General features: G+C 43.1%; 2 protein-coding genes across 7 annotated transcripts in view; one reads left to right on the forward strand and one right to left on the reverse strand.

Annotated features, from left to right (window-relative positions):
* The window catches only part of ATP11A (ATPase phospholipid transporting 11A), a 133,174-nt gene extending 118,439 nt beyond the window's left edge, over positions 1 to 14,735 (reverse strand). For 4 of the 6 annotated variants that reach the window (XR_016019502.1, XR_016019503.1, XM_088793670.1 and 1 more), the window contains exon 1: positions 14,401 to 14,735. Coding sequence is in view for 4 of the 6 variants with exons in the window: in XM_088793670.1 (XP_088649796.1) it covers positions 14,401 to 14,439 (39 nt within the window). In the remaining 2 variants the exon portion in view is untranslated. The remainder of the gene's footprint in view (positions 1 to 14,400) is intronic. The other 2 variants (XM_019746565.3, XM_019746568.3) reach the window with 1 other exon arrangement.
* LOC109455189 (uncharacterized) lies at positions 14,438 to 20,326 on the forward strand. The gene is made up of 2 exons (XM_088793436.1): positions 14,438 to 15,339; positions 15,910 to 20,326. Exons 1-2 carry the CDS (start codon positions 14,438 to 14,440, stop codon positions 15,911 to 15,913), a joined length of 906 nt encoding a protein of 301 aa, XP_088649562.1. The 3' UTR covers positions 15,914 to 20,326.
* Positions 20,327 to 22,759: the final 2,433 nt, after the last annotated feature.

Below are 22,759 nucleotides of genomic sequence, written 5' to 3' on the forward strand. Positions count from 1 at the left end.
TGCCCTCCACCTAGTCACTGCCCCCCGAAGCCCCAGCCTCCTCTCTCAGAGCTCCACCACTCCAACTGCTAATCACCAAGCATCACCAGGGTTTGTACCAACAAACCATAAGGGTGACAGCTGTGCATGACTCGGTGGTAATCAAGCTGCCATTTTGACCAAACATTAGAAGCAAAGACGCGTGTAGGAATTACCCTTATGAAGGAAGAAGACTCACTCCACAAGTCACGCGTATATGTAGACCGCTTGTTCCCAGTGCTAAATATAGCTAGTCTAGCAGATATAACTTGAATGGCATGTCCCTGCATGTCTGCAAAGAAAGAATCTGGAAAAATCTTTGCAAAATGATGACCGTTGACTACTGATTTAAAGCTGGTCTGCCCCATTATGCAGATGAAAATGTTGGATGCTGAGCAAGCAGAACAAATGCTGCCCACGTCCCTCTTATTTCCATGTCTCCACGCCACCTCGACTCCCAGCTCAGGGGACTAGCACAGCGCCCAGGACAGGAGGGCAGAGGGCAAGGTGTGCCGTCTAGAGGAGTGGGCCAACACAGCCTCCAGTGGGCAGCTCCAGCCAGGAGGGGCACAGAGGCCTGGCTGTGGATCCATGTGGGCCATGGTGGCAGCAGCCACTTGCCACAGAGCTATCAGGGGTGACCAACGACAGTCAACTTCTGCCCAGTTCCACCCCCTCTTCCTTCCCTTTAGGTATTTGATCCTAGTAAATATTCTGCACTCTGAACTCCCTCTTAGGATCTGCTCTTAAAGCCTGGCCAGAGGGACTTGAGGTTAAGACATGAACCAAATTGCTCTCTTCCTTGGCCCAGCCCATTAAAAAAATAAAATAAAATCCAATATACATGATCCTAAATTCTGGACATGACCCCGGCCCCCAGGAGTTCACAACACAGACAGGAAGTAAGTCATTCGCTGAGAAAATGACCAAAGGTACGTGAATTGTTTGTGGCAGGGTTGGGACAAAAAAAGAAAAAAAAGATCAGTGCTATGTGCCAGCCCCATAGTGAAAAGACCACACCCTGAGTGAGGAACCAAAGGTTCTGCATGTGCAAGATGCTGTCTGTGAGACGTAAAAATATTTCTGAATTTGCAAGGATAATAAATTGATAAAAAACCAATGTCAACCCATTTTTTTAATGAACTAAAATTATGAGGGTGCTAAAGAAAAGTCATTAATACTCTTTTTTATTTCTAACTTTTATTTTTCTGTCAACTCCAAAGATTACCTGCCAAATACGGCATCTAGCCAACTCACTTTTAAACTGCTTTTTTTTTAAATGAGCCAAACTACTTAAGAGCTATAATTATTCAAGTTACAATTGAATTTCTTGTTAATAAGTCAAGAACTTATAAAAGGGACTTGCAGCTTTTGAAACCATGCAGTTTTCTGAAAAGCAACAGCACAATTTATGAAATCAAAGAATTATTTCAGTTTATGAGCAAAAAAACCCTTCATATCCCCTTTAGAGTAGAAGTAACAGGAAATCGCTCCTCACAGAACCAACAATTTTACAGAAAAAAAACATTCGCAAATATAATTTTAAATTTAATTAATCTATTTTTTAGTGATTTTTTAGATACTAAAAGAATATATGTTATAAATCAACTGAAAATAGAAAACGTATGCAAACCAGTTAGCAGAATAGAGCTTCTGGAAGAAAATGTCACATAAAATGCTCTAATTCTTATTTCTTATAAATGCACTTAGGAAAAAGCCAATGCAACTTTATACAATCATTAAACAAACTTATCATCATGACTGTATTATTTGACTGCACTGCCAACTAAACATAACTTTTATGATATTCTGTCTCTTATTGAAGAATTACTTAATCTAAGACAAATTTTTTCAAAGATTTATTCTCTTGTTGCTCTCAGACAAGCACATATTAAGTAAAACATAAAGCTCAAATGAATCCTCACATTCAGGTATTTAACGTAATAAAACTTACCATCACCAATTATTTAAAAGAAAAAAAATCCCTCCCACACGGGTACATTTTCCATTAAAATTTAATTAGTGCTTAGGTTTCAATAAGTCTTCTCATGACCCTGTTAAGGTCTTTTTCATTGATTAAAAAAAAAAAATGGTTCCAAAAAAGCAAGACATACAATATCAAACATAGAATAAGCTACTTAAAATTGCCCATAAATCAGTTTCTGTTTGGGGAAGATGGAAAAGTTCTGGAGATAAATAATAGCGATGGTTGCATAACAATGTGAATGTACTTAAAGCCACTGAATTATACACTTACTTATAAATGGTTAAAATGGTAAATTTTATGTTAAGTGTGTTTTACCACAATAAAAAATTTACCAATAAACCAACCTATTGTATATTCATTCAATAAATCAGCACATCTTTATAATGTTATAAATCATCCTAATTTACCTATTATGCAACATTTTCTTCATTTGGCCATATAATTTTAAAACAAATTTAAAACTTTATCAAAAAGCAACACATATAACATAGACCATATTTTAAGCAATGAAATTTGAGGGGTGGCAATGTGCTCCTATTACACAAGATGTTAAGTCACACCTTCCCCCCCATTTCTGTGCTCACATCCCCTCTGGCCACCAGTCCCCTGGCCCCTCAGGCCCTGTGTCCTCCTCCATCAGGCCTCAGTGGGCCCAGCCCTCAAGTTTCCTCTGCCTGGCATCATTCCCCTTTGCCCCTGGGCCCCTCAGGACCTGGCTCCTGTCACCTTCTCAGGGAAGCCTGTCCTGACCTTCTCTACCACCCCCATACTTCTCCTGATCCCTCTTCCCATCTCATTTTTGTCTGCAGCACTTCCTAACACCTGGCACGCTGTGTGCTCATTTATTCTCTAATCATCTACCACCAAAATGCAGTCTCTAAGAGAGCCAGGATGTTTGTGCATCTTGCTCCCCACTGAATCCCCAGTGCATACAGCAGGCACTAAATAAATATTTGATGAACATCAAATGTGGATCACCTAGGATGCACTAAGTACATCAAATACTTTTCTTTACAAGACACTTGATGGGTTTACCCCTACACAGGTTCTTCAATGCCAAGAGGTAGCATATTTTATTCCCATTTTACATTAGAGGACTGGTGAAATGAGTTAAGACACATCAGCAATGAGGACTCAAAGAAACTAACCATGACAATCACTCCAGCTTTCTTCATATGCATGTTGCTTTCAGGTTTATACAAAAGTTGGTTATTACGAAAAAAAATGCATGTATATACTTCAGGATTATCTAATATTTTAATGGTTTATATATATTTATTTGAATCAAAACAACTACTTCCTAAAGAAAAAAATAATTTAAATTATTCTACATGCATAGAATGTATCTGTTACTTCCAGATATTTTATCAGGTATTTTATCTAAAAGTGACAGATAAGTCTAGGTCTGGTTACCCTCAAATTACGTATCTTCTGCACCAATGATGTGTCCAGGATTTTGTCACCATACTTAGGCTTTAGTGGGCAATCGCTGAGACCCTCTTGAAAAAATCACACAAAAATCTAGATGATATTCTAATGGCAGAACTTCATTGTCTCTAATCCTTTGCTGAAAATAGGTTGGAGGAAATCCTCTTTTCTCTGAAGCAGGCAGATTATGTAATGCCCAGGAAGTGGCTAACTCCTTCCCAGATAGCCTGAGGTCTGTCCAAAGAGAAGGGAGGAGCAGACAAGCTGCCCCTGTGCTTGGAGCAGGAGTAAGGGAGGGAGGACACCAACACATCAATCTCAGACTCACATTTCCCAAAATATGAACTTGAGATCTTCAGTAACTGCATCCTCAACTTCAGGATTTCATTTTGCACAGACAGTTCAGATAGGACCGTTCTGTGAGGTAGAAGAACTCCACTGGGTCCTGTGGCTTTAAATAGTGTCATGATCATTTATGGTTTCTATTTAAGGCTGGAACCACTCCGTCTTGCACTGGTAAGCAAAGTGAGCGAAAAGTATCTGGAACTTTTCCAACAACCATCAGAGGCCATACTCCTGAAAAGGTGATAATACCTTAGGATCACTTCTGATATATGCTTATAACAGCACAAGCAATTATTTCATGGAAGATAATGACGCTGTGATTATTAAAAATAAACAAACAAAACCCTGACATGGAGAGGAAGACAACAGTTGGTTTGGGAACTTACAGACTGCCATGAAAATCCATGAAGTTACAGATGTGTGGGTAACAGAGTGAGGATATGGCAGGTTTTGGTTCCACTACCAGAGATAACTAGAGAGATTAACAACATCTTTCTATTATTGCAACTAGTAGTTCAAGTTCAACTTCCTAATTTTGCCAAAAGTAAAATGTCATCCTGTACAAAGGCAGGCCAACAGAATAGGAAGTACCTGAAATGCAATTCCATTTACTAGAATTGGATCACTACCCAGCAGCTTCCTGTTTTACTAAGCAGACATGTCCAATCCAGTTACATGTCATACACTGTGACATCTGTCCCATCAACAAACCAGCCACTATGGATTTGGATTATAATAGAAAACCCCAAACAATATGTTATATATAGCCTTGTTTTAATACCAACCACCATTCTCCTACCAGCCCCCACGTAGGGGAAAAAAGAGAAGGATCAAAAAGAAAAGAAAATACATACAAATTTAGATCTGATCAAATCATGGAAACTCTGGTCTATTATACTTAATAATTGTCCAATCACCTAAATCTGCTTCACAATTTAAAAAAGCAACCCATTCCCATGAAATATTCATTTCATTTTACTTTTGTCTTCCCAGATTTTGTGGAACATCTGTTTTTGTATTTATTTCATAAAAAAATAAGGAAGCAATGTGCTTTTTCAAATCTCCCTCTTTGATATTCCCCACTTGTTTGAATATTTACAATCTAAATAGTTCCTACTTTAATTGTATACTATTATGGACTGAATTGTGTTCCCCCAAAATTCTTATGTTGAAGTTCTGGCACCCAATGTGCTGTACATGGAGACAGGAATTTTAGGAGGTAATTAAGGTTAAATGAAGTTATAATGGTGGGGTCCTAATCCAATAGGATTGGTGGCTTTGTAAGAAGAGATCTCTCCCTCTCTCCTTCTCTCCCTGCCTCCCTCTGCGCACACACACATCTTGAAGCAGATGATGGTGATGAATTTTAATTTCTCTATATTTCACATCTTAAGGCGCCAAAGAACACTCCTTCCTGAGTTTACCACTTGTCCATTAACTTCTGCCTTCACATCCTCCGAAAAAGGCTACGGCAATTTGAAGGTAGGCTGCTCCCCTCAGCAGTTTACCTAAATCTAATCTCATGAGGGGGAAAAGCAGGTCCATACAACTACACCGGGGGATAAATTCCCCAGCAAAATAAAAGGGGTAGAGGGATTTTAATATAAAGTGAACAGTCTAGTGAACTGTGAGTGAAAAGGGACACTCTGAATTAGTATACTAGGACAACAGCATAAACTGGGCTGAACTGGGCAAACTGGGCATATGATTGTCCTCAGCTGTAGATAAACCCTTTACAGGATGCAAGCCAGAGTGGACAGGACAAGGGTTAGAGTTGGACAAAGGTCCACCCCCATCCGCTGCGTGGAGATCATTTCCTTGGGCAGAATAGCCATGGCGCTCCTTCACAGGGTTGTTGTGAGGGATTAAGTGAAAGATTATGGATGAAACCCTTGGAAAGGACCCAGTGCATCAGACACCAATGATTACCAGTTCCCTTCTTCCTCTGAAAGGGCACCATGATGTCCCCGGCTGCTTCGGGGAGGTACCTGTAAGCACAGTAATCAGGGGCTCTTCCACAGCAACCCTTTGCTTCACTCCCTTTTGGGGGGCACGGGGAGAAGGGCCAAGTAGACCAAGGCTAGAGATGCTGTATTTGCCAGGGTACACATTCCCCCTTCTATGTTAAACACAATTCACTGGTCAAAGAGTCTTTTTTACAAGTAACAATACCTTCTCCTGAAATTCTGTTGTCTTCTAAACCAGGAAGAATTACCTTCTTTTCATTCCCTGAGCTGAAAAAAATTACCTTTGTCACAAGAGATACACAAGAAAATGACGACCCCTTCTTGAGATATTTTTATGGCCCTTTACAATGTACAAATTATTTTCATGTACATGAGTTCATTTGGTCCTCATGACCCAAAGAAGCAGAGACAACAAATGCCATTAGTGTCATTTTACAGTTGCCTCTGGGGGTTAAGTGAATTGCCTGGAGCAGAGGTGGATTAGAGGCAGGGCTGCCATCCAAAAGGCTGCTGGCGCCCCAATCGAGAAGACCATCACTGGACTGAATCTCAAATAAGGCACTGGTTAACTCTGGCCTCTACCAATGGTATTAGCCATGAAACAGATGTTGGTCACAACACAGCAGAAGTGAAAATTTGGAAATAGAGCTATCTAAATTAGCTTTATCCTTAGAGAATGTCGAATTCAATTGAGTTATGAGTGCTAGAAAAACTGAAAGGAAAGACAATTGCAAATAAGTATAAATATGTTACTAACAAATTCCTGATTGTAAACATAAAGCGAGAAGTATATCATTTTTAGTCATAGAAAATGAGTTTCTCCACACTCCACTTAAAAAGGTGGAAAAACTAAAGGATTAGTGTGAAGAGGCAACTAATGACTAACTTGCCCACAGTGCCCACATGTTTGGATCTGGCTTTCACCCAGGTTACAAAGGTAACAGTTGACAGAGGAAACCTAAAATCCTCTCTTTTGACTCTCGGTCTAATGTTTTGGGTTTTTTAGCGTGTCCCATCATGCCAGCATAAGTAAGGCAAACTACCCTCCTGTACATACTACAAAAAAGGGCTTCCCTCCCAAAATATGGTATATACCGGAAGAAACAAATCTCTGCTCTTGGCGACCACAGTCATGTACATTGTAAATAAAGACAGTACACCCAGGAACAGAAGCAGGAAGCAGGTGAAGCACATTAAGAAATCTGAACAACAATGTGAACAGTTTGCCTTAGGCTCCTCAAGTATCCAGCCAAACCGGTAGAGCCTGTATGCTTTCTGAGGGGAGGGGGGCTGTCACAAGCAGTGGTGACAGAGGAAGCCACAGGACAGCGCTGAACTCTCTGTGAATGGCTGTGAAATCGCTCCAACAGTTGTGGTCATGGGGAAGCCATACAGTGCAGCATTACCAGATCATGCCATTTTTGAAACACTGGGGAAATTTATTTGTACTCACCTGTATTTAAGTGTTGACAAGAAATTCAAATAGTTGTGAAGCCCCTGAGTGGGCGGAAGCCACCACATCAAAGGTGGGGTTTCCTGCCTCTGTTCTTGGACAAAGGTTCTTAACCTTAACTAGGGCAGGCACTCCTCTGAGAATCTAACAAAAATTGGGAAACTCCTGAGGAGAAACCCAAAAGCATGAATGTAAAAAGTTCTGCACACTTGGAAGGGAGCTCAGGTCCCATCAGGAACCAGTTAAGAGCACCTATTCTTGACTGGGCTCCGGGAGAGGGGCACTGTTGCTAGTTTCTCCTTTCCAGGCCCTGTGGTCTCAAGAATGAGATCAAGAAAAGAGGAAACAAATTCTAGGGACCCTGGATCTCAGAGGATCATCCCATCATCCACAGAGAGCTCTGTGTCAGGACACAGGGACACTCCACACCCCGAAGCTACTAACTTAATCAGATCCACCCAGTGGAGGTGCAGGGACCCCAAGATGTGACTTAATTTCCTCCATCTTAGTGTTTATTAAGTAAGGGGGTTGAACCAGATGCCATCCCTGTCTCGTCCCACATTTTTATGGCTATGAAATGTACCAAGAAACCAGAAGTTTGAAGTAACAGTAAACATGATTTTTAAAAACTGTCATTAATCACTCAAGTCCTTGGAAGTACCATGAATTTTCCTTCTGAATTGCGTAAGGGCAACGTCTTCGGTGTTCTCATTAACAATAATGATAAGAAGCATAATCACTCATTCAGCAGATGTGTGTGGAGTGCCCACTCTGCACCAGGAACTGCTCCGGGCACAGTGGGGAGAAGCTGGGATACAAACAGCATGGGATCCATGGACATAAAGACGGTATCTGGGGTCTCCTCCTAGGCAGAAGTGTTGATGGAGAAGGGACAAGGGTGACCAGAGATGGAGCACTGGTAATCAGGAAAGGCCACAGGGCTGATGCCGCTACTGCATGGCTTTTCTCTCTGCCTGGCACGCACCTCCCAGACACCAGCACGGTGGATCCCTCACCCCTTCAAGCCAATGCTGAGTAAGGCGTGCAAACCTCAACTTACAGTCCCCCAATTCCACTCTAGTGTTTCCAGCACTGATCACTTTCCAACACACTCTAACATTTATTTATGTGATTTGTTTCCTGCCTGCCATCCCCCAATCCAAAGTAAGTGCCACAGGGATGAGCCTGTCTGGCTCACAGGTATGTCAATAAATACATAGGCACTCACAAAAATGTATGCTGGGAGTATTTAAGTACACCGAGTGCCGCTGAGGTCCAGCACGAGGGCAGAAAGGTGACTGCTGGAGGGGGCCACCTGGGAGGTGACAGACATGGTGATCAGAGGGCCACCTAGAGTCAGGTACAGATGCAATAGGAGGAAAGAAATAAGTGTCAGACACATTAAAGACATTTAGCTGTGAAGGAAACAGAGAACTGGGGGGTGACATCAGGAGGGGAATGTGGGGTCAAGAAAGTTTGTTAAAAAGGGGTGATATGAAGGCATGATTACATGCCATGGTGACTAGAAGCAATCACCTTAAAGAGGGAGACATTGATGATTCTGGAAAAAGAGGGATGGGGGTGCAGGGAGTGCGTAGGGAGGACCCAGAGTACAAGCTATGGCACAGGCCTTTATCAGAATGAGGTCCTTGCCCCAAATCAGAAGGGAGGTAAGAACATGAAAAGGAAGGGCTGGTGGGGTGCATGGGGAAAAGGGGTGCATCCTATCTGATGACTGCTGTTCCCCTGTGAAGTACAAGGCAAGGTCACCCATACGAGGAGGAGGTGTAAGAGGTCTGAGAAAGCAAGTGAGATATGAAGGGTCGCTGAGCAGCTTTAAATCCACATTTCAAAGATATCGACTGTCTGAGCACCTACCTATGCAAACACTGGGTCCCATTCAATCCTCACGGTGACCCCTCAGGAAGGTACATTAAACACTTCCATTTCAAGGTGAGGAAACTGAGCATGAAGACACCAGCCAGCCCGCCCAAGGTTTCATAATCAGGGTCTGAACCTGAGTCTATTATGCTCTGATGCTAAACATTGACCTCCAAAATCTATTTTGTTTTTCTCAGATACCAGCGCCCAAGCAAAAGCAAAAACAACCCCTTGTTCAACCTTGTTGAATTTCTAGTGCTGTAAAAATTGCTTTTCATTGATTTTCATTGCAAATAAAGAGCATTTTCCCCTACATTTAATTTGGTTTTAAAGAGCATTTATAAGTCTGGGACTCGGGGAGTCTAACCATCTCTTACTAACCTTGTTTCTATTGAAACATACTGCCCAAGCACCAAGGAAAAATTTGTGCCGTTTCCCTGAAAATAAGACCTAGCCGGACAATCAGCTCTAATGCGCTCTTTGGAACATAAATTAATATAAGACTTGGTATTATATTATATTATATTATATTATATTATATTATATTATATTATATTATATTATATTAATTATATTATATTAATTATATTACATTATATTAAAATAAGACCGGGTCTTATATTAATTTTTGTTACAAAAGACACATTAGAGCTGATTGTCCGGCTAGATCTTATTTTCGGGAAAACATGGTATTTAGGTTTCAGAGTCCAGCATATCTGCAAACAGAGGACTTCCTGTGTAGTTAAGCAGTTAGGTATGTTCATTGGTGGGTTTAATGCAGTTTTAGCCAACTGTAAACTAGCGACAGTATTCTCATCCCTGGGAATTTAACTGACTATAACAAAATCCAATAATATAAACTCCTTTTCACCTATGTTATTAAATTTACTCTCCAGCATGAAATAAAAGCATCTCAAGATCACTTATTCCTCATAAGCAGACATTAAATAGGGTTTGAAAGAATGGAAGGAATTTAACTTAATAGCTAGAATGTCCAGGTTAAATTATACATCTAGCAGACTGCTTTAAGATGTCCATTTGAAACATTTGAACCCCTGAAGACAGGTTCCGGGCTTAGTAAACTCGTGTGTAAACACTTTACAAGGCTGTACCACAGCCCTGCTTCACAATGCCACAGCCAGACCAGCTACTAGTCTTGGAGAAGATACCTAAACGTCACCTATTTCAAATACCTGAAGGCCTTGGTGGCTGAAGTGGCTTAACTTAGAGGCCCTGTGGTGTGGACTCCAGGAGCTGAACAACAGGAAGGCCCCATTCTCTCATCTGCAGCTGGATTAGAAAAGGCAACTCCAAAATTCTGCAGCTTTTTAAGTTTTTAAAACAAGGTGGTGTAACTGAGTCACACAACTAAGTCTGTCTTTTAGAACAGGCAACCTCCCAGGTGAATACTGATGTTCATGTCACAAACCATTTGGTGATAAAAAATAAACAAAAGCAGACACATGTGCAGGTATAAAAATTGTTGAAGTTTTTAGAACGTTTAAAGCACTCTAATATAATCATGCTTGAAGTTCTCCAGGGACCCATAATATTTGTTTTTCCCTTATAAAGAAAATCCTAATGTAATAGTTTGTTTCAAAACAAATATCTACATCTAATATAATCATGCTTGAAGTTCTCCAGGGACCAATAACATTTATTTTTCCCTTATAAAGAAAATCCTAATGTAATAGTTTGTTTCAGAAACAAATATCTACTGTCAGCCAGGAAAACCTTTACATTTTTCAGAAGTTTACTATCTTAAAATGTAAGAAATGTCCTACAAACCAAAATTATAAGATAAAAACAAGTAGCAACTTTGACAAGCAGAACAAAACTAGTAAACAAGATCCAGGCTGAACTATTAAAAACAAACTCCAGAGACACAACAAAATTAAGCTCTTGACCTACAGAACTTTAAAGTCAAATCTCCTAAATGGGATGCATGGAAAAGCGGGAGAAGAGGAAGTGTCCTGCCAGTGAGGTTATCCTGGCCTGGGACGCTCACCCATAAATAAATTTCATGGACAAATGTAGCCTGTAGACTTTTGTTTGGTCTGTATATTTTAGCACACCTTGTTTTAAACTTTGCCAAATCCCCTCTGAGCCCACCCTATACACTGCTCAATAGCAGGGTGCCCAGTTTACCTGTCCACTGCAATCCTGGGCCCCTGCTGGCGGGGACTGACTGACCAACAAAATTGCTTGCTCTCTCCTTACCATCCTACCCCAAGACAAAATTATGTTAGTAACTAGTAGTGACAAATTTATTGATCACTTCCTCAGAGCCAGGCACCATTCTTAGCTCCTGACCTGTAGTAACTCATTTAATCCTCACAATAACTCAATGAAATGGGAACTATTATTAGTCTCAGATGAGAAAACTGAGGCAGAAAACAAGAAGCAACCTGCCCAAGGTTACACTGTAGGATCTGCAGGTAACCCAGGAAGCTACACACTGGTTTCTCTCAGAATTTAAACTACCTAAATCTAGGCTTCCCACCTCACATCTCTAAAAAGGAGATGACATTAGCTCTTTACCCACGTCACTAAAAACTTCTTTAAAAAGTAGATTAAACTACTTCATGGTATATAAGCACTGTGCCATTTATAAACACAAAATATCTCTACATAGCTATATCCACCCAAGCATCCAAACTACCAGTAATACATGCTTTGTATATATGGCATATCTTGGAACAGAATACTCCCATTCATTTGCCTATTGTAGCTCTCTGGAATTAACCCAGAATAAAATACCTATAGCAACGTTTTCCAAAGCCATCTTTATCTTTTGGCAAACCTCATGAAGGAGATGAAAAGTTTTCTTTGTCCTAGAAATTCTGACTATGTGAACACTAGAAAGGAACAGGGTTTAAGCTACTTACTCATGTTTATAAAATAAGTCATATAAGGAAATGGCAGGAAATATGAATATTCAGTCCCAGACTTTTTTTCCTCTAGCAAAAGAAAACATAATTTGGTCCTACATATTGAAAGATAACCAAATTCTAAGAAAACAGATCCTGACTGTTTCTGGAAAAAATCAAATTAGTTTAATAGTATAGACATGAGTTTAATAGCATGGAAATTAATGATTTTGTATGTGAATACGGTGAGGTAGCCAAATGATCAGACTGCAAAAAAGAAAAAAAGATGTGGAATAAGAAAAATAGAAATAATAATAGTATCACATAACTTACAGTCCAGGGACATTACCAAAAATGCATATGCTGGGAAAGTTCATTAAGGAATATTTACCACTTCGATTTGAGAGAAAATTTAATAAATTTAATAACATACCAAAATGGAGTTTTAAAATGCAAACTACATTGAAATTTATATAGATTGATATAACATGAGACAGCTGAAGGCCTGGAGAAAGTAAGGGAGTAAAAGACAAAAATTAGACATACTGTGTTTCCCCTAAAATAAGACCATCAGCTTAGCCAGACCATCAGCTCTAATGCGTCTTTTGGACCAAAAATTAATATAAGACCCAGTATTATATTATATTATATTATATTATATTATATTATATTATATTATATTATATTATATTATATTACATTATATTATATAAGACCCGGTCTTATAGTAAAATAAGACCGGGTCTTATATTAATTTTTGCTCCAAAAGACACATTAGAGCTGATGGCCCGGCTATGTCTTATTGTCCGGGAAACACTGTATGTCTGCCTCTCAAAGAAGGGAGGATTCAGGCACTGGTGGGAAGGTCAGACCCACCAGGCAGTGAGCCTGTCAGGTCAGAGGAAGAGGAAAGATGGCCCTTCCACCCTCCTATCTCTCATGGAGACAGACTGCACATTATTTCTCACAATTCAACTATCCTTTTTATTGCAAAATGTTAGAGTTGGAACAGAACAGAAATTATTAATAACTCAAAAAATAGTTGAGCACATTTTAAGTAAATGCTAGTTCCACTCTCCCTTTCTTCATTTCCCTTTGAGAAAACCAAGGCAGGAAAATGTCTTGCCTAGGGACCCAGACCTCCTGAGTGATACAGCTGAGAAAAGAATGTCCGTGTCCAATAAAGCATGTCTTATAAATCTGGTTACCTACCGTCACTGTTAGTGGGCTCTCTAGATCTTATTACTGTACAAAAACAAAGGTGTCACCTGATGTTTACCACTCACATTATAATGTGGACTTTGAGGAATAACATGAGCTTTTACATCTCTGCTAAGCCTTTCCCCACCCCTTACCAGAATCAGAGAGAAAAGTTCTCTCCACTTAAAAAGGTAACCCAGACTGACCTTCCTAAGGGAGCAACTACGGAAGGTGCATGCAAGTTCCCTAGACTCTTTCTTGAGTCTTCTGTTTAGTGAATATACTCAAGAGAAAATCATTGGTTTGGACAAAAAGAAACACTTTCATCTTCTGCCAAAGTCTCCTCAAACAAAGCTCTTAAATATGAAAGACTGCCTAAGGTAATTCCTATACCAGAAAAAAACAAAGTTCCCATAATAACGCCTTCTTCTACTCTCAGACCTCAGTACCCTGGACTCAAACCTGTGACTAACCAGGGGAAGGGGCCGTCAGCTGCTCAGGAACAATGAGCCTTTTGTTAAAGACAATGGCAATGAAAACAGCACCCTCCGGACAGTTTTCTTTCTCTTCTGCACACACACCCCCTTTTTATGCCCGGTGCCAGTGATTAATTCCGCACGGTTTCCCCTCTGTCTGACGTGAAAAAAATGACACAATTTTCTCCCCCTCCAACCTTCCCCCAGATCTCACCACCCCGTCACCACCGAAGGTGGATTCCAGAGGAACTTCAGAACACCTCGAGCCTCTGATCTGATTAGTTACAGTCGGGGGTTGGGGGGGGGGGGCGGAAAGAGTCCAAACTTCACTCCTAAATCCTCCAGTGTGTGACAAACAAGCAAAATGACCGCCTTTTTCTCTATAAGTGTAACACCTCCAACCTCCTAATCCTCGTGCATAAGTGACAGGAGGCCAAACCTGAACATCCCTCCCAGACCTGGGCCCTACGCTGTGCCCAAGGAAGATTGCTGGGACAGCTGCATCCCAGCCGGGACTCCAGGGAGGGATGCAGCTGTGGACCCGGAGCAGGTGGGCGCCGGATCCGTCGGATGCCCGAGGGGACAAACTCCGCAGGTCCTCCCTGAGTCCTGCTCGTCACCCAGGGGGCGACCAGCGTCACGAGGCCGTCCAAGCCCTCAGGCTATGCAGCCCCAGGCTGGCGGCTGCAGCAGAATCGGGGGCTGTAGGCGGGGGTGCCTGGTCCCCAGGGCCGGTCCCCGCCCGGTCACCAGTCCCCCTGCGAGCAGCACTCACGTATCTCTGCACAAGCGTCCGCACGAGGCTGCAGTCCATGGCTCCTTCGGCCGCGCCCGCCCGCGCTCAGCGCTCCGGCGCCCGGCTCAGCGCTCCCATGGGCCCGGGCCCGAGTGTGGCCGCGCGCCCCCGCCCCGGTCACGGCCTGGGCGCGCCGCGCGGTGCGGGGGGTGGCCGCGGCCCCTCAGTGCTCATGCCCCGCCCGGCCCGCGGCGGCCGGCGCAGTGGTCCGCTCGGCGGCAGTGGCCGCGAGCCCGGGCTGCTGGCTGTGGTGCTGCGGGTTAGGAGCTCGGCGGTCCGGCGGGTCCTACCGCTGCTCTGTTCCTCTGCTCTGCTCCTCTGCTCTACTCTCCTCCCCTCTCCTGCCGGGTCCTCCGCCAGCCACCCCTCTCAGCCCTGCCTCCCGCCGCTGGGTCCCAGCGCTCACGTCACGAGCGCGTGTGAGCATGCGCCCCACGGCCCGCGGCCCCCGCCCCGGCACACTCGCCCTCGCACACTTATGTACGCGCGCGCTGGGGCCCTTCCTCCCTTCGTTTGCCGGTCCCAGCTCCCGGAGCCGGGGAAAGGAGAGGACCCAGGGGCGGAGGGCGGGGGCCGGCAGGTAGGGACGACTCCCTGTTGCTTCTGCCTCCGGGGCGGACTCTGTGCTCCCTGCCCTGGGGGCCGGAGTGGCTGGAACTGTGCTGCCTGCATGGAGGAACAGGGACTGTGTGCCCTGCGGAAGACTTCCTGGGCCGGCGTACCAAAACTCTCTCACACTCAGCCCCGAAACTTCAATCTCTCCTCTGAAGGCCCGACCGAGGGCTCGAGATCGCGGGGTTACAGCGGAACGTGGGGGCGGGACTCTGGGTCTAGTTGGGCTGGCGACCCGCTAACCAGGGTCTGCGTCGCACCTCAGTGCAAGTCAAGCCTCTACGAGCGGCCCCTCCTACTTTACAGGTGAGGCGGGGCGGAGGTGTGCCTCAGGTGGCTAACAAGGGTCGCGCAGCTTTTCTGCGCTGTGGCGAAGATAAGCACAAGGTCTCCCACCTGGGATCCGTGCTCCTTTCTGAAACCCGGAGGATTCCCTAGCCCGGGCCTCCTGCCCTAGGTCTCCAAAGCTGTAACAGTCGCAGACACTTGTAATCCAGCGGGGGTGAGGGGTTGCAATCAGCCTTAGAACCTGTTACGCCAGCCGCCAGCCCCAGCGGGCAGCCCTCTCCCGGTCCTGCCGGTCCAGCTTCTGCCTCCGCCCCTGGCTCCGCCTGGGCGGGACACCAGGAGGCTCAGCCCGGCCCGGGGTAAGGAGCTCCAGGCTCGCCTGGCCTCCAGGTCCCAGGAGCACGCACTTGGCGCTGCTAGCCCTGAACCAGACAGGAGAACTGTTGCACAGCATAGACACCAAGATTTCAACTCCAGGGAATATTTCTGTTTTCCCAACAGTGAAACAAACTATCTCTTCTCCAACTGCACAGACTTGAATTAATTGATGTATAATACTGTTTCCAACTTCTCTTCTCTCTGTCACAGGTAATCACTTGTGAAACCAGAGAGACATGACAACACTTTTAGCAGCCTGTAAGGGGCACTGCCCCTGACCCTGGCAGGAATGTAATTGTGAGTGTTCCCCTGACTGACTGTGGAAGAGAAATGGTACGGGACAATTTTTGGTTTAGACACTGATGACTAGAAACGAATACCAGTGAATGGTAATAGTGACTGTGGATTCTGAACTACTTTTCTTCAGTAAAATGCTCCACTTTGGAGTTAATTAACTCATGTATTCTCCACTTTCTATGCAAATCAACTATCTGCCTTATCTGTCCTGTTCTGTGCCCAAAAGGCCATGGCCATCATCACTGGATCTTCAGCAAAAGAGGTGCCAGCTGCAGGCTGGGAGAGAGGCTGTGCTATTTCTTCTCTCCTCTCCATCTTGGCCACACACTGGGCCTGGCAGTATCCATGTCCCTCTCTGACGACAGTTCTTGTGGGCTTCCTTATTCATTGCATCAACTCATGTCAGGCTCCAAGTTCTCTCCTCCACGCCTCTTAAGGCCTGGGAGTGGTGTCTGCCTCCCACTATTGCTGGTCCCTGGGAAACAGCATCCTTTGATAGGTAGTCGAACCATGACTGCACTGTAGCAAATGGTCCCTTCATGATACTCTCTTCCAAATCTCTTCCCGAGAATGCTTTCTGCTTCCTACCAGGACCCTGACTGCTAAAGCTAGATTTTCACCAGCCTCTACCTTGCAAATTGTGACATTTGGATGGGGGTGGGAGGGCATAAGCAGATCACACAAGGCCATTGGATAAAGGTTGCAAGTCTTGCAGGAGTGTCTGTTTCATTCAGTGGTATGTTAATTTCATATTGCAGTAGACACCATGGTTGCCAGTAAAACAACCATGCCCCTTTTTTCCTTGCTGGTAGAAACCGACCTTGATCCAGGTATCCACCCTCTACATGGCTGGGGTAAACTGGTTCATGCAAGCTAATGTTGGTAACTCCATTTTTCTTCCTGCAATTGGTTTAAAACAAGTTTAAGCCAATGAATCCTGCTGTTGGGAAAAGTTTCCTCACTCTTAAAAAGGTACATAAAGAGGAAATGCTCCTTGTTTACTGCTGGATATTGTATATCTGCGTGTGATGTCCGACACTTTACAGCCTTCTTGCATCCATGACTGGAAGTAACCTGAGGAACATCCTTACTCTGGGTCTGGCAACATGGAAAGATGGGGAGAGCATGGGTCCTTAACGACACCATTGGGCTGTTATCAATCCTGCCACTGTCCTAACATTGAATTTCATATCATGAGAGATAATAAATACCTTTATTCAGCCATCTGAATAAGGGTATTTTTTATTACTAGTGGCTGACAGCACCTTAACTTTAAACCTATGGAAACAAACCGGTTAAGACTCTTTATTAAAGTGACAGAAAAATCTAACTCACCCTGTGAAACAGTTATTTATTTCTGTATAACAAACCACCACAAACTGAGGAGCTTAAGCAGTATGAATTATTATTTCTCAGGAGTCTGTGATTTGGTGGAATGGTTCTTCTGCTCCACCTGGTGTTGGCTGGGATTGTTCATGCATCTGCATTGGGGGGAGAGGGGCGTTCAGCTGGGCCTGGAAGTTTCAGATGGCTTCAGTCACATGTCTAATGTCTCAGCTGGATAGATGGGAAGCTGGGGCCAGGTTGGCCTCGTTCTCCATGTGATTTCTCATCATTTAGTGGTCTAGCCTGAGCTGCTTTCACAGACAGCTGGATCCCAAAAGGTCAAAGTGAATATGGTACGACCCCTAAAAACCGGGGCTCAGAACAATACTTCTGACACATTTTATTGGGGAAAGTAAGTTCCAATGCCAGCCCAGATTCAAGGGGATGGGGCAGAATAGATTTTACTTCTTGATGGGAGGAGAGCTTTGTACATAAAGGGATGAGAGAACTGTGAGTAATCACCTTTGGAAATAATCTACCATAGACAGACTTAAACGATAATGGAATGTACGCATTGGAATACATTGGCAATATTACAGTAAATTCAAAGTGGAATGACTGCAGGAAACTCCAGGGTCTACATGTTTCTTCATTCATGTAGAAGAGGAAAGAATCTGCACTCTGATTGGGTCAGCTAAGTCCTGTGCCCATTCCTGGCCAATCAATCATGAGACTGGTGGGATGCTATCAGATGATTGGCTTAGGCCTGGGTTAAGGGCAAAGGCCTGACTAATACATGTATAAGGAGAATGGAATGGTCTTAATCAGCTTTGGGTTATCAGGACCTACCCCTGACCTAGTAACAATATGCTTGCTTCACTATGGTAAACTGATGTGATGAATGAGGTGGAGGCAATAAGTAGGATGCAAACCCCAAAACCTGAATCAAATTGTGGGTCTGCAGCTGGATGCTCAGGCTATACCCACACTCACACCTGTATACAGACTAATGAACGTATGCTCTCATTATCCTCTCCTTCACCTTGGAGAGGACTAGGATGGAAACCAGGATTCTTGGGTTCATTGACTTCTAAGTGAAAAGCCTTTTTGGAAATAAGGGAGGGCCAAAAAGTGGGGCCTTCTTATAAAGACAGTTCAAAACAATTATTGTTACTGGTCCCTTAAATCACAGACCTGAAGCCAAAAACTAATTACTGAAAACATAGAACAGGAAAGTATGAGTTATTAACATGTTTCTATTGCAGGTGAGAGAAAGGGCAAGTACCGTACATTAGGGGTCATGGCCTCAGGTAGGCAGTCGTTCTCCTCTGAGCTGCTGGAACATTCTGTACACCTCTCTTGGGTCACTATTCCTACAGGTCCACAATTCTTTCAGTGCCATCTTTCCATGGACTAGTTTTAGAATTCTTTAATGGCAGAAACTCCTACAGGCTACCCTCTCACCTCCCTCATCCCTTTTGTCTGGAATCTTTCACCTTACCCCTTGTTTGTCTCACAAAATCCTGCTTGTCTTTTGTAGTCACACTTGAGTGTCATCTTTCCCCTACACCTTCCTCAGTTCCCTCCTAGTCATAAATAGTTACTCCTTCCCTTACCATGCTTGATGGCACCACTTAGTGTCACTTATTTGTTCAAAACAGTATTTCTAAACCCTAGTTGTCAATTAAAATCACCCAGGGAGATTTGTTCTTTCCCCCCCCCCCCCAAATAGCCAATCCCTGGGACTCCCTACCTCCAGCCCAGATATTTGTATTCAGTTGATCTAGAATGGGATCCAAGCATCAGTGTTGTTTAAAAGCTTGCAGATGTGGCAAGTTTGAGACCCACTAGTGTAAATATCTATCTCCCTGCTTGATTGTGAACTTGTTGATGTTGATCTCAATTATTGATTGTTTTTTACTCCCTGGTGCATAGCACACAGTCCCTTGTACATAATAAGTGCTCAATAAATGATGAAAGAATGAAATGTACTCAAACTGCAATTTCAGCCACTGAGCATTAATATGGCAGACTAAAAGGAGGGCATCAAGTTTGAGCACATGCACAGAGAACAGTCACTCCAGAATGGGTACCTGTAACCCTGTAGGAATGCGGTGGGGGAGCAAGGTCTTTGGTTCAATATGTCACTGAGGTTATATTACTTTACCACACTCTGTCATTCCATTTCTCCTGGAATGTGATGATGAAATGTTTTCTCTCCACACCTGGGAGGAGCTTGTGGGGCAGTGCCACTGAGTTACTTTTGAAAGTCTAGTTTAATTTGATCATTACACAGTGGTCAAAAAATGGAGTAAGTTATATTTCATTATCATTCTTTATCCAAAATGTATAAATAGCCATGACTGGCAATCACAAAGAAATAGCAAGATTTAATCTTCCAGACGATGTTGGCATGAGCTCTACCATGAAAACTGTCACCAAGTCCTGCGATTCCAGGTCATGTATAGATTGGACATGCATGTTTGATTGGCAGGGGATCTCATGTTTGCCATTTTAACATTCATCCTCAGAGAGGATGCATTCTTTTATTCCACATCTTTGAGATGATTTTCCTCCTCTGCCACTCCGAGCCTTTTTCTTCTTAAGGTTTGCTCCTTCAGGTGTTCAGACACAGGTCAGGAGTCCCAAAATGATTACAGTCTCTAGGTCCTTTCCCTCCACAATGAGGTGTTCATTGTACTAACACTGAGGGGACCCATTTCACGCCTCACAATGGACAATCATGCAAAGGAGTTTCTTGTCCCAAAATGAGCCTAATCAGGATTAATGTCGCTTCTCAGTTTGCCATTTTCTCTTATTTTTCAGTGAAACTATGTGAAAGGAAAATGTGCTAAGAATTCTTTTCTCTTTCCTTATTTTTTATACTCTCTTTCCCACCTTATTTTTCTCTAAAGAGATCAATTCTTTTAATTCCAGTTTTCTACCAGGGGAAAAAGACTAACTTCTGAGATGCTTAAAATTACCAATAAAGCCATGAAAGCAATTTGTTGTTCTTATTTATTTGAACAGAAACTTTAAAATATTGCTTCTCCCAACAAAGAAAATCATAGGGTTTCTGATATATGAGTTGGACAATGATTAGACGGTTAGCATTTTTCCAGGTACTTTGCACCTTTGCTCCCGAAGGTCACTTTGACATTATATAACATCACTCTACTGCATGTTCTATTTATGGACACTTTTTAGAAAATGAGGAAAATGCTTTCTCTTGTCCCTTTGTTTTTATAAACAGGAAGATAAAATGGTTCCCTCAAAATATCATTTACTTATCATAATTTATAAGAATATTTATCACTTTTAACTGGAAATGATCTAATTCTAATCAGAGGCAAAACTATATTAAAAATTTAATAGTTTTGAAGACATTACGCTGAGTGAAATAAGCTAGACACAAAAGGACAAATACTGTATGATTCCACCGATATGAGGTCCCTAGGAGGGTCACATTCATAGAGTCAGGAAGAATAGTAGTTTCTTGGGGGGGTAGGGGTGCACAGTTAGTGTTTAGCAGATGCAGTTTCAGTTGGAAAGATAAAAAGAATTCTGAAGAACTCTCCCACTTGGTGAAAGGTGCTGAAAGGTCAGATTGGGATTGAGAAGCACCTGGGATGAAGGTGCTTGGGTTCTGGCCCGGAGAGGTTCACCCCAGCACCACATCCCCTTAGGCCCAGCTTCCCCACACACCAAACAGCGATGTTGGGACAGGGCCAGGACTTTGGAAGGTAGAAGACATGGAAGTATGACCATGATTGGTTCCCCCAGCTTATGGGAGACTATCAAGAGTGCACCATCAGCATTGAGTGGAGAGAACATTGCTAATTGTCATCATTTGTGTAATTTGACATGCACTAGATGCCCAGCAAGTACCTAGTTAACTTTCTTTCATCTCTACTTGGTCGCCTCTAGTGGATGCGGTAGCAGGGGTGTGGGGTGCCACAGTGCTATTTCCTTGCTTACTTATCCGATGGCAGGGACCTTACATAACTCATACTTCCCCTTCGAAATTGCAGAGTTTTCATGTTGCAGTGATAACACAGAGCCCTGACTTGCCTCACAGCCTTAATGCATTCCCCTTTTACCGCCACTGTCGCACTAGGTCACTCCTCCTGTGATATTTACATCATCACTAGACCTGGCCAACTAGGTGTGAGCTTGTCACAGTATCTGCCACAGTGGACCTTGCTTTGGACCTGTATGGGAGAAGCCCAGGCATGTACATCTTTTTTTTCCTTTTTTTTTTTTTTTTTTTTTTTTTAAAGAGGGCATAGCTCACAGTGGCCCATGCGGGGATTGAACTGGCAACCTTAGCACCACACTCTAACCAACTGAGCTAACATGCCACCCCCAGGCATGTGCATCTTTAAAAGGTTGATCCCCTGGTTAAGGGCCACTGCCCAGAACAAAACCAGCACACCTCTGGCCAGCACATCCTAACAAAGTCCCAGAATGCACTGATGTTCAGGGCTGTCTGGAAAGCATCCTCAAACCTTGGCTCAGCTCTCAAACAGACTCTTTGAGGCTGCTGCATTAGACTAGAATCTTTTGTGGCGATGATGTTTGGATCAATCAGAAACAACGTTCCAATGGGGAATGGAAGAAGAAAGACATAAATTGTTGGTTTTCTTTTATGTAATCCTGTAGAGGTGCATCAAAAGTTTATTTTCTGAATTACAATAAATACTTTGTTTATATAAAAAATGTATTTTAACTTTAACAAAGACATACATTTGCATGGCTTTAAAATCAAATAGAATTAGTTGGTTTTTAATAATAACCAGACATCCTCCCCTCAAATCCAAATCCTTTTCTGTAGAGGAAATCACTCACAACTCTAATTTTTGAAATTTTAGAAAGTATCAATTGATTTTCTACTAGGGAAGATGAAGTATTTACCTCTTTTATACTCCTATGCACACCTCCCCCCACTACTACCTATCCCTATAGAGTTTTACCACAAGTTTTCATTATCTGTATATTAATAATATCATATTATTTTGATTGGGTAAATGTCATGCATACGCTATATGCTACCGCTGTATTGTGTTATGTACTTTGATGGTATTTCCTTTCTTATACAGCTTTTTTTCCTCGAAGGTCACCAGTGCTTCCTTTTCTCGTGTTTTTTTTTTTTTTTTTTTTTACTTTTATTTATTTTAAGTGTGTTTTTCCAGGACCCATCAGCTCCAAATCAAGTAGTTGTTTTACCACTAATGCACGATCAACCCTAACCAAGCAGTAAGACTCCTCTCAGTGGGAGTAATCATGTCAGTATTTGTGGGCTCCTTCTTTTCCCTTGGAGACACCTCTCGGTCACCCTTCGATGTCCTACCCTCAACCTGGAACAGTGCCTTCCTAAGCGTGGTGCCTGTGCCTGTCCTCTAGCTTCACTTCACCAATGTCTTTGGAATCCCCTCCA

This window comes from Rhinolophus sinicus, chromosome 16 (genome assembly GCF_057876585.1).
Source record: "Rhinolophus sinicus isolate RSI-liver-muscle chromosome 16, RSI-T2T, whole genome shotgun sequence".
Lineage (NCBI taxonomy): Eukaryota > Metazoa > Chordata > Mammalia > Chiroptera > Rhinolophidae > Rhinolophus > Rhinolophus sinicus.